At 36.1% G+C, this 16,928-nt stretch overlaps 2 protein-coding genes and 1 pseudogene across 2 annotated transcripts; 2 read left to right on the top strand and 1 right to left on the bottom strand.

The window, feature by feature from the left end:
- Window positions 1-6,211: 6,211 nt before the first annotated feature.
- On the top strand, window positions 6,212-11,505 carry LOC137732377 (WRKY transcription factor 72A-like). Its single transcript, XM_068471689.1, has 5 exons — window positions 6,212-6,393; window positions 6,907-6,987; window positions 9,169-9,738; window positions 10,085-10,198; window positions 10,282-11,505. Exons 1-5 carry the CDS (start codon window positions 6,244-6,246, stop codon window positions 11,164-11,166), a joined length of 1,800 nt encoding a protein of 599 aa, XP_068327790.1. The 5' UTR covers window positions 6,212-6,243; the 3' UTR covers window positions 11,167-11,505.
- Window positions 11,506-12,605: 1,100 nt separating this feature from the next.
- LOC137732302 (SNF1-related protein kinase regulatory subunit gamma-1-like) lies at window positions 12,606-14,541 on the top strand (annotated as a pseudogene).
- A 108-nt stretch (window positions 14,542-14,649) lies between these two features.
- On the bottom strand, window positions 14,650-16,517 carry LOC137732301 (pentatricopeptide repeat-containing protein At2g02750). The gene has a single exon (XM_068471609.1). It carries the CDS (start codon window positions 16,507-16,509, stop codon window positions 14,650-14,652), a length of 1,860 nt encoding a protein of 619 aa, XP_068327710.1. The 5' UTR covers window positions 16,510-16,517.
- Window positions 16,518-16,928: the final 411 nt, after the last annotated feature.

The following is a 16,928-nucleotide window of genomic DNA, read 5'->3' as shown; positions in this document are numbered from 1 at the left end:
ATGGCGTCAGCCACAGAGGAGTTTCTTCAATCCAAGCTATAAATATGTCACAACTTAATGCAAAATGAGCCAATCTATTGCACTCCATTTGTTTCTCTTAACTGCCAACGACATGCAAAACTTCTAAATCTTCTAATCGGAAAGAGGGTTGAGATAGGGGGATCCTTTGTCTCCTTTTCTTTTTGTTATATGTGCCGAAGGCCTTTCAGCATATATTCGTAAAAAGGAAATGGAAGGGCTGATTAGTGGCATGAGGGTGACACCAGGAGCTGCGACAATTACACATTTGTTTTTCGCAGATGATTCAGTAGTTTTTTGTAAAGCAGATATGACCGAAGTAGGGAATATGGTTAGAATTTTGGAGGATTATGGTAAGGTATCGGATACATTGGGAGTAATCCGGATACATTGGGAGGGGTTTGGAGGAGGATTTGGTTTGTTATGGTGCCCACATAAACTCCAGGTTTTTATTTGGAAGGCTTGCAGGAATGCGTTAGCGGTTAGGCATAATCTTGAGCGGCGGCGGATTAGGGTGGTCAATAAATGTGATTTTTGTGGAGCAAGTGATGAAATAGAGGCCCATCTTTTCTTTCATTGTGAATTCAGCCGTGATTTTTGGTTTGGGACGTCCCTACAACTTAATATGGCAGGATTGGGGGTCCATGATTTTCTTGAAGGATGGTAGCGGATTGTGCAGCGGACGGAGAAGGAGGTGGATGCCGAGGCATTGCTGCAACAGGTGATGTTTGGGTCTTGGCGCATTTGGAAATGTCGGAATGAGGTCGTGTTTAAAGGGGTTCGAACTTTACCCTAAGTGGCTGTTGAGTTGTGGTAGCGGCATTTGGTAGAATTTAGGGATGCTATGGGTGATACGGTGGGAGAGGGAGATGATGTTTTAAGGGTTAGGTTGTCTGGGGTGGGGAATGATTTAGGGGATAACCGGGGGGAGGAGTTGGGAATTGGAGAAGGCACGGGAGTTGGGAATTCACTGCGAGTAAGAAGGTGGACGGTCTGGAGTCGGATTTCAGAAGGGGATAGAAGACAGGGCGGGGGAGGAATGCTGGCAGAAACCCAGTTTTGGTGCATTGAAACTTAATTGCGATGTGGCATGGATGAAACATTCGAATGAGGGAGGAGTTGGGTGGGTCATTCGGGATTTTGCGGGGATTCTGAAGCTAGCGGGAGGGGAAGGAAGGGGGGGTTCTTTGGGAATGCAATTATGGCTGAGGCTGAGGCAATCCGTAAGGGATTGGAGGCGGTGGTGGGTAGTGATGTGGGAACTAGTGCTAGGTTGGTGGTTGAGTCGGATTTTAAGGGCTTGATTCAGATGCTCAATAAAGCGGTTGCGGTTGATGTGATTTTTGAGATTTATCTCCAAGATATTTGGAGACTGGCAAGCTAAAAAAAGAAAAAAAAAATTCAAAACTTTCCTATAGCTAAAAATAAAAAATCAAAGTTTCTTGAGATTCATTAGTAAGTGGCTCCTTAATCATGTTCCTGTGAACCAACGGTTGGCTTAAGCTGTCAACATGTACAACACCCTTGACCATATTTTTAGTTTTATATTTAATTACCGGTTATTAATTTTCATAATTAGATGGATTTTGTAATCATGTTTTTCAGACAACTAAAACCAGATTTAACAAGATATTAATGCTTATACCGTGTAACAAGTTAAGACTTAATTAAGCCGTCGTCGATAGCCTAATGAAACAAGTTCTTAAGTTTTAAGTTGATTTTCATCTGGTGGCAGCTGATATTAAAATATAATAACCTTGCTGGCTGCTGTCGTTTGCTTTTTACTTTTTTGGCAAATGAAAGCTGCAGTTTTGAACTATTCGTTTACTAATTAAATTACGATAATTAGTCCACTAAATTTGGCTTATCCAATCTCCAGTCTCTACACGGAATGAAACTCTAGATACCAAAAACAAAAAGACAGTTTCAGGCTCCCTCAATACTTAACCGGACTAAACTCGTCATCTTCTATTTTTTATTGTGGCCTCCGGCCCACTTCCTTTTGTCATATACATGTATAATAAGTAGCGTTGAAACGCTAATCAATTTTAAATATACATATAAAGTTATGTTCAAGCGACTAAAAGATGTGTCAGAGATAAAATGATGTGTAAAAAGCATCAACCTTAAGTTTATTCTTTCACCAACTCATGAACTTTATAGTGTTGTGTTATTCACACTCTTTTTAACTTTCTACACATTCCCTGTTAGTTTTGTTATTTAATTATCTTTAATTCATTCAACCTGACAATCGAAAATTAAGAAGGGTGTATAAAAGATAAAAAAATATGAATGGATAGTTTGTGTAGTGGCCATGGGCAAAGATCGATGTCTTTGTAAACGACCTATTCACAAAGTATTAATTTGATTGTTCATCGTACACCGAGGACTTTACCATATAAGCAAATAAATTAATATTAAAAAACAAAAACAAAAACAAAAATAAGGTGAAGCTCATTGTATTTATATATGCTCCAAAGCTATCGTTTTGTTTTTAAATGCCAATTGATACATTATATATACACTCTAAGTTGACAACTATGTCGACATCCGACAACTCTGGCTTTCGAAGGGTCATAATTCTGTTTTATTTTAAAAAAGAGAAGTGTTATTAGCACTTCAAAAATCTAATTCTATACTATTCACAAGTATATTTTTCTTTCCTAATATAGAAAGTTTGAAGTGTAGAATGAGATTTTTGGAGTGCAGAATAAGATTTTTGAAATGTTAATAATAATTCCCTTAAAAAAATTGTTACAGAAATATGTTTTATTTTTATAGAGGAAATTAATTATTTGATGCAACCCAAGTTATTTATGTTATGATGGTGGCACGTTGCAGATTGGATAATACCAAATTTGAAACTTTAAGAAGTGGTTTAGTGAAAAGCGAGAAAATATTTGTAATTTTTAATAATCTGAATTTGAATTCTCACGAGTGTATTTAGATCATCTTCAAATGAGATGTCAAATTATAAGAGTCAAATTACAAATAATGGCTGATGTGGCAATTTGAAGCCTTATGTCAAATTTTGTACTTCTGCAACCGAATTGTCAAATGTTATTTTATTATTTAAATGGAGTTTTAAATGGTTGTAATCATTTGGTTCAAATGTTAGTGGAATAAAGGATCCGCCATTAAAATGAATTAAAAATAAAATTGACATTGATGTCAAATTTGACTCCAAATCACAAAGCCTTAAAATCTAATCAGCAAATAACACTTCGGTTGGAGAGACTTTTGATGTCAAATATGCACAATGGCATTCCACTTAGGATTTTGACATCTCCTTTAAAGATGCTCTTATTGGGATCCGACTTAAGATTTACCTTCAAATTTTATATTGAGCTTCACCTTTTACTATTAAAAAACTTCAAAATTTATTAATCTATCTTCAAAACTATCTTATACAAAAAAATTGTCAATCTGTGTTGTCCTTGTCACTAAATATTACAGCTTAGAGGCTCGATCTAAATCTTCTCATGTTGTAGTGTTAATACATTGTTGTATAAAATAATACTATAAACAGCCCTCGGAATACTTATTATCTATATTGATTAAGTCATAAACACTACTACTATTTAGTGAAAATATTCTCTCTTATTTCATTCCAAAAATAACAAAACCATTTTGCTTGGTTGACCTAGCTAAATACTGGTGCGTGCACACATGAAGCTAGTGTTGGAGTTTGAGACCCTCTTGTCCCACATTGGTCAACAGTATTTTTTCACTAGCCTTTATATAGACTTATTCCTTTTTCTTAGTGATTAGAACTTGGAGCATTTGGAAATGGATTGAAGGCTTGGGTCTTATGGTTGTGTGGATTAGGCTTGATGATTATACTATAATATTAATATTAAAAAACGTTTTGATTAATAGACACAACTCTTTGGAAAGAGTTGTATCTTTTTGGAAAGAGTTGTATAACTTCAGATACATCCAAAAGGTGTTTGAAGAGGTATGAAAGAGCCTATATAACTGGAGTCCTCATTTCCATCAATGATTATCTTTTCTTCCTCCTTATCTTCCGTACAAACTTTTCAGAGAGTAAACACACAAAGCAATTCGCTAGAGTTCTATAATCCAGTGCGGGTTGTAGAATTAGGTAGTTGTATCCTGGTCGAGCAGACGTTGTAGAACCACAAGCACACGAGTGGGACGGAAATACTGTTCGAAGGACATAGCGTTTGCGCTAGCCTCTACCTTCAATTCATTCAAGTTAGTATCATATTAATTTCTTTTGTAATTATTGTGTTATTGCATTCTGTATTGCAAGTATTTGTGAATAATAAAGTATAAGTATTTTGGTTTTGTATTTCTGTTATTTTATTGTTTCTAAATTGTTCTCCAACAGCTAGCTAGACACATCAAACGAACCCGATAGTTCACCATAACTGACTGCCTTCTCATGTCAAATTTGACTAGCACACAAGAAACTATCACAAAAAAGTATTGTCTGCAACTTGATAGGTTTTTGAACATGATTATCACGTACACAATACATACCTGCATATAGAAAATTCTAACACAGTAGTTGACCACCCATATTTCTTTAAGTTGTGAACTGTGGCATATTTGTTTAAAAATAAATAAACTTCCCCCCTGCAGGTTCTGAAAAACTTTCAAGAATAAAACAATAATGGTGTAAAAAAATTAAAAATTACACTGAACTTGCACCGTAAATCTGAATGAGGACATGTGAGATTGAGAAAGGGCTACGAAGGAAGTCACTGGAATCAAGGGTTTGATGACGGCGCATGAGGTTTAACGAGAATAATATTACGCAGTCGTGTGACTTTTTTGCATACAATTGCAGGCAATTCTTCAACTTGACTTTTCTGCATACAATTGCAGGCAATTCTTCGACGTGACTTGTTCTCTGATTACTTACAAAATTTCTCCTCTCTCTCTCAAGAACGTTGAAGTTGAAATTAGATTGTTAGTTAGCTAGCTACGTTTGTTTATACATATATAGTTAATCAATTATAAATAAGTACAATGGTTTAAAATTAAACTGGGAAAAAAATGGTTCAAACTTAAATTATCGACTTGCTTCTTGGGGGTTATTTGGCTGGTACCCGGCTCCTCCTTAAAAAAATGTGTTTGGGTTGTTGACATTAATAACATATATATATATATATATATGATAGACTTTGGATGCGGTCCGTAGCTGTCCATGTTCTATGACTGAAACCTTATTGGTTTTCAGTTTTTGATCAAAATCTCTGACATTAATACAATAATGTATTTCAAGGTAGATTATTATATGTTTTAAATTAAAAAAAAATGATATCTGTAGTTGTTTATATTAATGAGATTTTAAATAAAACCTATAATTTGTGCAATTAAAAATATTAAATGATAAATTATGCTTTCCAATATATTGTATGTATGTATAAACTTGGGTATATTCATCAAACTTAACCAAAAAATTATTGTACCAAAACATGGGTACATTTAAAAAAATATATATATATATATATATATATATATATATATTTATATTAAGCTGGATAACATTATTAAATTTCTTCAATTAAACTTAACATGGATATATTCTCAAATCAACGAAATATAATGTACCAATGTAAGTTAAAAAAATAGATTAAAACAAATTGAATGAATTTGATATAAAAAAAGGGGTACATTTTATATTAAAATGATATATTTTACATATAATAAATTGATATATTTACGAATGGGTACATTTAAGATTTAAAAAATTACAAAAATTATAAGAATGGGTACACTTAATATTTAAAAATTAAAAGTCTTTTTATAAAAAAATTAATGGGTACAAACTTATTCATATTTTTTTTTAATTATAGAAATATTTTGAATTGAAAATTGATTAGGAGTTTAATAAGGGTGGGAGTATTAAAATTCTAAACCAACTACTCATTTTTATTTTGAAAATTATGTAACTTACATATAAATTCATTAACACATTAATACTAGGGACTTTGATCAAAATCTGAAAACTAGCTTGTAAGGTCTTAGTCAATGAACATAATTAGTAACTAGGGACCGGATACTAATTTTTCCTACACACACATGCATATGTATAATATATATATTTTATTATAAATAAAATATATATTTTTGTGTATATGTAAATTAAAGATAAGCACTGGTAGGGTTATATATGGAATACAGACGCACAAAGTCAAAATCTGCAGGCTTTATATCTCTCCCTACGCATATACAAGAAGCCAAACTGCAGCCATGGTAATACCAACGAGGCCTTCAAAAGCATTAATGGAGAATAATAACACTCATGAGGAAAAGTCTTTTCTTGGCAAAACAGATGTCGAAGACAATACTGTGAAATCTGATGGTGATCATGAAGAGGGTACTCCCATGGAGACAACGAAGGTGAAATATTTCATTTAATTATGCACTTATACATATATTTATATTTCCTTGCCAATTGTATATGAAATTCGCTTAATTATCCTCTTCTTTTTTGGATTGTTCTTATTTTCGTCTCATATCTTATATTCAAATTGAAATTTAAGATGAGTTGGGCTATCACTTAAACTTGTTTTACAATAATCGACCAATACCAAAACTTAGTATTTGGTGAAATAATCATTACATTTTGAGTTAAGCGAGCTTATTAAATATATTCTAACTGGATTGATGATGAAGTTTGGTAGTTAATATGAGATTAAGATTATTGTACTGAAGGCCGCCGGAAGATTTATTAATTAATCTTCCAATATTTCACTGTTTATCGATGTGCATATATATGTCTATGACGTCTGTCTTCTAATGTTTCGACTCTTTTTAGTGTTCTCATATTCCACCATGATACCATGAAATAATTTTCGTAAAGTTTTATTGATCGTAATCTTCCTCAATCTCCATGAATATATCATAATTCAGGGAGGACATGGGTGGGATGTTGAACCCGACTTGAAGCCTCCTCCTACTGGAAAAGATAGAGTCCTTGTCAACCACAACCAGGTAAAACTAGAGAAATAAGGGGCAAAAAACCAAGGAAATTAAGCACTTGTGGATTTGAGGTTTATTGTTTTTAAGTTTGAGAGTATTTGGGTGTTATCAAGTGTAGTTTTGGTTATGTATGAAATTTTCTATAAAAGTCAACATTTATGAAATTGAATGCTAAATTTTGGCCACATTTATACGATAAAATCTATAAGTAAAGGGTGAAAAACCAAGGAAATTAAGCACATGTGGATATTTTTAGAGTTACAGTAATTTCTTCTTTTTAATGGTAAAAAGAAAACATCAATTTACCTTAATATGTTCTTTAGGTATATATGTTAAGCTGATCTTAATTTTAATTTCTATTTTATTATGAAATATAACTGATCTTACATATTTATGGGTGTGGCTTCAATATTATATAACACTTGGATATTTTAGCTATAATATTAATTTTTATTGAACCACTCAATACTATGCATAATTAAAGAAAAGTTATTTAGTTAAATGTATATGTAAAAAAAAAAAAAAAAAATGTGGTGTCATGAATCTGCCATTGATATTTGATGATATCTCAATCATCTATGTCATGTGATAGATTTGACTTATCAACCTATGGCTTAAGTAAGATCAACATGAATCAACCACATGTGAGGATATGAAGGTAAAAGAGTCTCACATTGGTGAAAGAAGAAATTTTGGAAGGTTTATATATAAGAGGTTGGGCTACTTCCCATATTGTAGGATAGAACCTTCTTCATTGTATTAGAGTAGGTTGACCACCTTTGCAGTCCAAGGCCACACATACTCCACGTTATCCAATTTGCGTTATTCACGTGCTAGACTTGAAAATTAGTCACACGTGTTCACCACACATGACCCATCAAGTCATTCCATCTGATATTGGATCATGTATCTTAATACAGTCAATGAATTGGTGTGGTCTAATATTATTTTTAAGGGTAACTTTAGATGCGGTCCCTATTTATCAACGTTATTTGACTAAAACCTTTTTAGTTTTCAATTTTTTATTGAAGTCCCTGAAATTAATGCAATAATGCATTTCTATGTAGGTTATTATAAATTTAAATTAAAATTTGATATTTGTAGTTACTTATATTAATGAGATTTAAATAAAATTAAGATTTGTGGGATTAAAAATATATAAATTATACTTATATAAAAATGTATAATTTATCTTGATGACATGATTTGTCATTAAGATAAATTATATTAAATAAAACAACATGATTTGTCATTACTTATATTATTGACATTTTACATACAAGAAATTAGTAATTTTTATACTGTACATTTTACATACAAAAAGTTGGTACTTTTTATACAAAAAAGGTGGTATGTTTTATATAAAAAAAAATGGTACATTATATGTATATATATATAACAATTGGTACATTTTAGATTAAAAAAATAAATAGGTCTTACACTAGAAAACGGGTACATTTTACAAAAAACAAGGGTACTTACAAAAATAATTTTGGTACATTTTACATATAACAAAGTGATACAATTTTAAAGACAAATGGATATATTATTAGTAAATTATTGGTGCAAATAAAAGGTTAAAAAAATGAGTAAAAATAAAAGTTTGAAAAATATGTACACAAAAATATATTAGTATATGTATACAAACTAAAACTAAAAAGAAAATTGATACAATTTAAAAAAAAGGTTGCAAATTAAAATGGGTACAAAGTAAAAATAAAAATATATGATACAGAATTAAGCATAAATATATATACTAAATATAATGTTTCTAACATTAAATGAATATATTTAGAAATAAAATTTAATTATCTTGACATGTAAAATATTTTATCGTTGAAATAATTAATGACGTTTATTAAAATTGAGGGACCTTGATGAAAAATTAAAAATAAATAAGATTTCAATTAATAGAGTTGAAAAAAGAAGGATGGTAACTTAATTTTTCCTATTTTTAATTCACAAAGATTCCATCTGATATCGATGTACTACTTTAACATGTGCATGATATTAATACAATCTAATCTCTGCTTTTTGAACTCTATCCCCACAAAAATTTAGCAAGTCCTATTTAACATAATTAGTTAGTTTCTATTTCAATATTTTTTTTCACTTATAAGTGAGATGTGTTAGGTTCGAATTTTGATAAATATACCGTTGTATAAATATATTCCATTTGTGTTGCCCTAGCAGGATCATGAGCTGCAATCAACAAAAGCAGAAATGGTAGAGGTTAGGGAAGAAAACGAAAAGCTAAAGCTGTTATTATCCCAAATCTCGAGGGATTACCAGTCTCTCCAGATGCATCTTTATGGCCTTCTTCAAAATGAAGAAGAAACTAAGAAATGTACCGATGCTAGTAGTAGCAGTACTGCTCGTGATTTTACGCATGAGCAAAATATTGAAGAAGCTGATGATCTAGTATCTCTTAGCCTTGGGAGAACCTCAAGTAGTATTGATCAGCCAAGAAAGGATGGTCGGATCAAAAATATTAGCCAGTTGAGTTCTACTAATGGAAAAGATGACGATGATGATGATAAAATGCTGCATGGAGCTGGACTTGCACTGGAGTTGGGCTGCAGATCTGAACCAGCTGAGTCAACTGATAATAGCTCTGGAGGCCCGAAGGAAGACGACCTGACTGAGATATGGCCGCCTAGTAAGACGTTGAAGACGACGAGAAGTGGAGAGGATGAGGTTTCACAGCAAACCCATTTAAAGAAAGCTAGGGTTTCTGTCAGAGCTAGATGCGATGCTCCCACGGTTAGTATATCAAAACTCAACCTTTCAACCAAATGTTGCATGCATTTCATATATTAACCTAGCTTGTATACATTGAAAGTTGCTGCCAGCAAAGTGTTTAATTAAACGTTTGGTAAATAGGTATTAGGTGTTGTTAGACATAAGGTAACCTCGTTGCTCAACAAATACGCAGACTTAGGCGACATGCATATTTAAAAATTAACCTGACGAATGATATAGATTCATGGTCTAACAATATAAGAATATTATGCGACTGTCATTTTATATAAATGATTCTTCAGCATATTTTATTCTTGTCCTTAAGGTTATGGATCAATATCTTACATATATATATTTTATCATATAGATGAATGATGGATGTCAATGGAGAAAATATGGACAGAAGACAGCAAAAGGAAATCCATGCCCTAGAGCGTACTACCGTTGCACAGTATCACCGTCTTGCCCTGTGAGAAAACAGGTATATATTTCTGCTTAATTCCCTAAATTCTGCTTGCACCATTACGCTTTACTTTCTTAGTTAAGCTTGTTCAATTTTTTCAGGTGCAAAGAAGTTCCGAGGACATGTCCATACTAATCACAACCTACGAAGGAAGCCACAACCACCCACTTTCAATGTCAGCCACAGCTATGGCATCGACCACCTCCGCCGCCGCTTCCATGCTTCAGTCTCAGTCATCCACCTCTCAACAAGGCCTCTTCAACTCCGCCACCGCGCCCATCTCCGCCTCCACTAATCTCCAAGGACTAAACTTAAGTAGTACTAGTACTCTCTCTCAAAATTCAAGGCTACCACAGCAACATTTCTACTTCCCCAACAGTTCAGTCTCAACCAATAATTTCCACCCAACTATCACTCTTGATCTCACCGACCCAACTCCCTCTCATTTCGGAAGATTCCCCTTGGCCTCGGGCAGCAGCTTTTCTTCCAACCCAAGATATCCTTCAACATCTCTCAACTTTTCGTCTTCTTTAGACCACAATAACACATTGCAGTTGCAATCTCCTTGGAACAGCATCAGTCACACAGCCTCTGGATATTTCAATTATGGGAATAGAATTAACCAAGTTGGATCAGCCCTAAACATCGTAAAGCAACCAATCTTTCAAGAACATAATAAATTGTACCAATCCTACATACAAAATCAAAACGCCTTTCCTCCTCCTCCTCCTCCCCTTAATCATCCTCAGATGCGAACCGACTCAATAGCCACCGCCACAAAGGCAATCACATCAAACCCGAACTTTCAATCGGCTTTGGCAGCTGCACTTACATCATTTATTGGCAATGGGGGTACTAGCAGCACTACTGGGATCAGAGAAAACCATCAAAGTGGGACCATTGTAGAAAGGTCTCCTGGGCTGAAATTGAAGCGGGGTGAGTCGTTGACGTCGAATTCAATATCCCATCAAGCCAAAATGGAATAGGGTGTGCATCAAGCTACTTGAACAAATCCTTGTGACTTTTTATTCATTATTTTTCTTTGGTTAGTTACTAGGCATGGCGTAATGTAAATTGCATAAGGTGTTATATACACAATGTAAGAACTAATACAAAATGTAAAATTTTGGGAAACTATTTGTTGACACTCCAAAAATGTTAGCCATATATTCCATTTTGTATTCATAAAATGGACGCAATACAGCATTTTCGAAGTGTCAATAATGATTCTCAAACTTTATACGATTATAGAATTCACATCATGATTTGATAGCTTAATTTCATGCCATTTTTCTTCTCTGTCTTCACATCATGATTTCGGGAATTAGAAGCCCAACATGTATTCAGTGCCTACACTTGGCAAAGCTCGCTTCATGCATGCAGAAGCATCACTTGCTGATGGAGATCCAAGCAGATGCATCGATTGCTGATGCAGTACAGGCTCTGTCTAACCACCACATTTTGTCAGCTCCCGTGAGAAGCCCGGAAGCAGATACAAGTGCAGATTGGAGGGGGAGGTAACTGGGAATTGTAGAATACTCCACCGTTCTTCTTTGCAGCTGGGCAGGTTATTAGCACCAACGGTGATGATCCAGTACTGGAAGCGTTCGCTTCTGATTTTAACCGTTAGATTTTTTTAGTGCTCCAGAGCATCGGATATTCAAGATGTTTTAACCGTTAAATTTTGATTTTTAAACTTTTAAACAAAACGGTTGAAATACTTTGGAGCATCCAGGAAAGTCTTTTTTGTGTATCCAAGGCCAAGCCCAACTGAAGGCTTACCAACTCGTGCCATGAAAAGTGGCGAGTCAGAAATGCAACGGAGAAATTAATGAGTAGGACTGTACTACCACATCATCTATGGTACTTCCATTTAATATTTGACGTGTATTATTTTATCACAGCTGGACTTATAATTTATTTTAGAAAAGTTCTCAATGCAACGCAATTCAGGTGATGACACGTGTCAAATATATAGCTCATGCGTGCAGAGTTTACTTTTTATGGGAAGAGAAAATCCTCAAAGTTTGCAAAGAACAGAGCCCGACAGCAGTTTGTGAATCCATAGGAAGCACCTACTTGTAGGCATCCCAATACTAGCCTCTTTAATCTTGTTTTTTGCTAACAATCTACGTTGTTCTCTGTCAATATATTATTAGTATTTGCAAATCCATACGATGCGAAACAACTCTGCAATCTTTTCTTGAATATGTTTCTTTAGCCATTTATTTAGATTAATTATGTCAATTAACATAATCTACGTACAAATTAATAGGATCGCAACCCAGATGGGAGACAAATCTTGTACAAAACAAATTAATCCTAGTTAATTTCGAACTAGATTAACATAATCCTAGTACTTTGAATCTAAGACTTCATGTGAAGACATCGGATTAAGATTTCGATTTCTGTCTCCAGCGTAAATATGGCAGAAGCACAGGAGGTGAAAGAAAGATGTAAACTTTCAAGCTACGATGCCTACTTCGAAACCATCCAATCCAGGAAGAAATTACCTCGTGCCCTGCAGGAGGTTTTAACAAATGCATTTGCGAAAATTCAGGTTTCATCTTTCCCGGCTGTACCTGGAGGCAAAGATGACGGACATTACTGTTTAATCAACGATTTCGGTATTTATGGTTTTGATATGAATTGAATGAGGTAAATGGTTTGCTAGAAACAGTGCCTTCTTACATTATTATTTGCAGTAATTGAGATTCCGGCAGACACGTTCGTCGGTGACGCGGGTAAGATTCTGTCTGACAACAACATTTTGTCAGCTCCTGTGAAAACCCCAGAAGCAGATGCAAGTTCTGATTGGAGAGACAGGTACCTAGGACTCATAGATTACTCTGCCATTATTCTTTGGGTGGAGTGCAGAGCTAGCTGCAGTTGCTATATCTGCTACTTCAGCAACCGCTGCTGGAGTCGATGCAGGTGCGGTGGGGGCCGTTGGGGCTCTAGCATTGGGTGTGACCAGTCCTGCTGCAGTTGCAGGGCTAACTGCTGCTGCTGTTGGAGCTGCCGTGGCTGGTGGCGCGGCTGCAGAGGAAGGAATAGCCAAAGATGCTCCCACAGCTGCTGATGAATTAGGCCAAGATTTTTACAACGTTATACTGAAAGATGAACCCTTCAAGTCAACCACAGTAAGCAATCTCTACGAAGATCCTGTGTAGTAGTATTGGTTGCCTTTGAGTTATCTGACTGAATTAACCGAATGTGAAATGTACGTGTAGGTTTCAGGTGAGGTGAATACTTAAAGTTAAATCCTTCTGCTGGGCGCCTTTCATTCCAGTTGCAACAGATAGTTCAATGTTGACCGTTATGCTACTACGTTCAAAATATAGGCTGAGGAATGTACCTGTAATAGAACCAGGCCAACCCATCATTAAGAACTACATTACTCGGTCAGGACTTGTTCAGGGTCTTGAGAGATGCAGAGGAAGGGACTGGTTTGACTGCATTGCGGCAAAGCCTATCTCCGATTTTGGACTTCCTTTCATGTCCTCTGATGAGGTAAGTTTGCCTGGTTACCAAAACAATATTCTTAATGGCTGGTGATTTTGGAGTCTCAATATCATTGTTCCTTTGTTTCTTGGCCAGGTTATTAGCATCACGAGCAATGATCTAATACTCGAACCTTTCAAGAGGATGAGAGATAACAAAATTGGTGGTCTTCCTGTTGTAGAGGGTAAGCATCAGAGATATTAGATACTTGCTACTCAAACCCGAGCTTTTCTCCAATTTCAGGTATTTGAAGATAAACTTTGAACCTTTTACCCCGCACAATCTCTGTAGAAATTACATTGTGCTCTTGGTCCTCACGATGGACTGTAGAGTGCTTTAATCTTCTCAACTCCAGGGTTGAACATTCACCTTTGGATACTCTACCATTTACTTCACAATGATTGTAGGAAGGATCTAAAATACCTTCTTATGAAACTGAACTCATCCGGTTGTGAATTTGAACTAATCTTCTTACACTGATTTCTGTCAAAGAAAAAAACCAGTGCTTGCTTTGATCACTTGACAGACGCAAATCATTCTTGATGAGGCACTTAATTTGTGTGACATTTTCTTTCAGGAAGCTCACTGTTAGGGACTTCATGAGCACCATCACGACGACCAGCGAAATTGGAAAAGTCATGCAACCAATTACATGCAAACTGGAGTCAACTCTTGGTAATCTGATTGAAAGTTTTGCTTCCAAGTCCGTTCATAGGATCCATGTAGTAGCAGGGGAGGAAGGCGAGGTTGTTGGTGTCGTTACACTCAGAGATGTGATCTCTTGCTTCATTTATGAACCACCAAACCACTTTGATAACTACATGGGGTTTGCGGTGAAGGAGATGTTGAATCAGTGAGATGTCTGTTTGAGGAAACTTAAATGGAGATGCAGGGATAGTCTCAAAATTTTGGTTTGGGACTCAAAAACCGTAGACATTTGAATTGCGGTTGTTTGTTTTGTGCATCTACTTTTCCTGCAGTCTTAATAAACTAAAGCCAGGGACCTTTCTTCGTGTTTTATCATTCATCAATCCTCTAATCTTTTCTGCATCCTCCCACCTTCCAAGTGCAGCATAAATCTTCGAAAGGATCACGAAAGGTGCCGGGTTCACTGGCTCTAGTTCTGAAAGTTTTAAAGCCACTTCTTTCCCCAGTTCTGAATCCAAATGGCATTCACAGGCACCTAGCAAAGAAGCGAAAACTGCTCCGGAAGGCTCTGGTAATTCTTCTATTAGTTCTCGGGCTTCATCCAACCTGCCAGTTCGACCCAAAAGATCAATCATGCAACCAAAATGCTCTTGATTTGGTTTTAGACCAAAATCTTTGTTCATCATCCTAAAAACTTGCCATCCTTTGTCCACCAAACCAGTGTGACTGCACATAGATAGAAGACTTGTGAAAGTTGCAGCATTTGGTAGTACTTTTTCTTCCAACATCTGTTCAAAGATTCCGAATGCAGATTCACTCTCTCCGTTTCTTCCATGCCCCAATATGATTGCGTTCCAAAATGCTGGACCGTCGGGTTTTACTCGAAACCCATCAAAAATTCTTCTTGCGCAAGTAGACTGCCCACATTTCATGTACATGTCAATAAGAGCAGTTGAAATGAACAGATCATTGCTAATAGAGGTCCTAACTGCGTGCCCATGAACTTCTTTTCCACACTGCAGAGCAGATAAATCTGCACACGCTGGTAGAAGACTTGTGATAGATTTTAAACTGGGGACGGCACCAGCTGATTGCATTCTCTTAAAATACTTGAAAGCTTCAATCCCCTTTCCTAGTTGCGAAAACCCACTGATCATTGAATTCCAAGTAACGGAATCGGGTTCAAACCCTTCGAATTCTAGCTGTTGAAATAGCTCAACGGCATTCTCAGTTTGCGCATTCAACATCATTCCGGCGATCATGGCATTCCATGTAAACAAGTTCCTACTTTCATCTAGTTCTTTGAAAATAGCATAAGCCAGCTGCCAACAACCACACTTGGAATACATGTCCACAAGTGCTGTTCCAATCATAACATCAAGTCCTATCTCAAATTTGACGACCAAACCGTGAACCTGCTTGCCAAATCGGAGATACGAAAGACTAGCACAGGCAGAAACAACTGAAATCAACGTAAGTGAATTGGGATTTTCACCTGTACATGCTCTCATTTGCTTAAACACATCCAACACCACATGAGGAACCCCATTCTGCAAAAGCCCTGAAACAAAAGCATTATAGCTCACAACATTCTTGATTGCCATTTCCTTAAACACCTTCTCAGCCAAAACCAACTTTCCGCAGTTCGAATACATAGTCAGAACCGACGTCCCAACATAAACATCGCTGTCAACGCCCAGCTTCACTGCCAAGCAATGCATTTCCATGCCGTGTTCTGCACTCCCGCACGCCGATATCATACTAGCTATCGTAACTGAATTGGGCTTGAACCCTCCAACCTCCACGTTCTTAAACAACCGCAGAGCCTCTCTACAGTACCCATTTCGCAAAAACCCGGTAATCACCGCGTTCAACGAAGCCAAGTTCCGTTCAGGCATTTCCTCAAACACCTTGAGTGCGTATTCCATAAAACGAAGTTTCATATACGCATCGGTCAGAGCAGTGGCGGAGTAAACATCGGCCGAAAACCCGGTTTTGACGAGATGGGCATGTAGAATTTGTGCCTGCAGAGCTGATCGGAGTTTTCCGCAGGCTTTGAAAAGAGGCGGGAACGTGAATTCGTGAGGACGCAGAGAAGCAGAGTGGCGCTGCGCGTGTAAGCAGAGGGCTTCTCTGTACGACCCACTCGCGACTAGCTTAGCAATTTCGTGCCTCATTGGTTGGATTCAAAAATGGGCGGCGCCGCTAGATTCACCTGCCTTTGTTTTTATTTTGGGAAATTGGGCTGAGAAATGGGCTTTAAAGTTTCCCTCGGCCCATTTTGGGAAAAATGATATTCGCTGGATCCTTTTCTTATATATCCTAGGCATTTTATGATCGTGATCGTTCATCGTATATCGTGCGATCAGAAATTATTTTAAATTTAAAATTAACTATAAATAGTACTTAACGAAAACTGATCACATGATATACGATGAATGGTTACGATCCCAGGAAAGAATCCCGCAAAGATCCTTTTCCCCATTTTGGATATCAAGATATTTTGGGTCGGCGGACAAGCATAGCACGTGGGGACAGAGAATCAAAGATTTGATGTCCAATTGGTACGTACACATTGGGCATATTCTATACAGAA

Source organism: Pyrus communis, chromosome 4, assembly GCF_963583255.1.
Source record: "Pyrus communis chromosome 4, drPyrComm1.1, whole genome shotgun sequence".
Classification (NCBI taxonomy): domain Eukaryota; kingdom Viridiplantae; phylum Streptophyta; class Magnoliopsida; order Rosales; family Rosaceae; genus Pyrus; species Pyrus communis.
The sequence above is the reverse complement of the archived record's forward strand: the minus strand, read 5'-3'. Positions and strand labels throughout refer to the sequence as shown.

Coding starts and splice junctions, on each gene's coding strand:
- LOC137732377 (XM_068471689.1), top strand. CDS start 6,244: ATGGTAATACCAACGAGGCCTTCAAAAGCATTAATGGAGAATAATAAC. Junction 6,394..6,906: donor CTCCCATGGAGACAACGAAG/GTGAAATATTTC, acceptor ATCATAATTCAG/GGAGGACATGGGTGGGATGT. Junction 10,199..10,281: donor CTTGCCCTGTGAGAAAACAG/GTATATATTTCT, acceptor CAATTTTTTCAG/GTGCAAAGAAGTTCCGAGGA.
- LOC137732301 (XM_068471609.1), bottom strand. CDS start 16,509: ATGAGGCACGAAATTGCTAAGCTAGTCGCGAGTGGGTCGTACAGAGAA.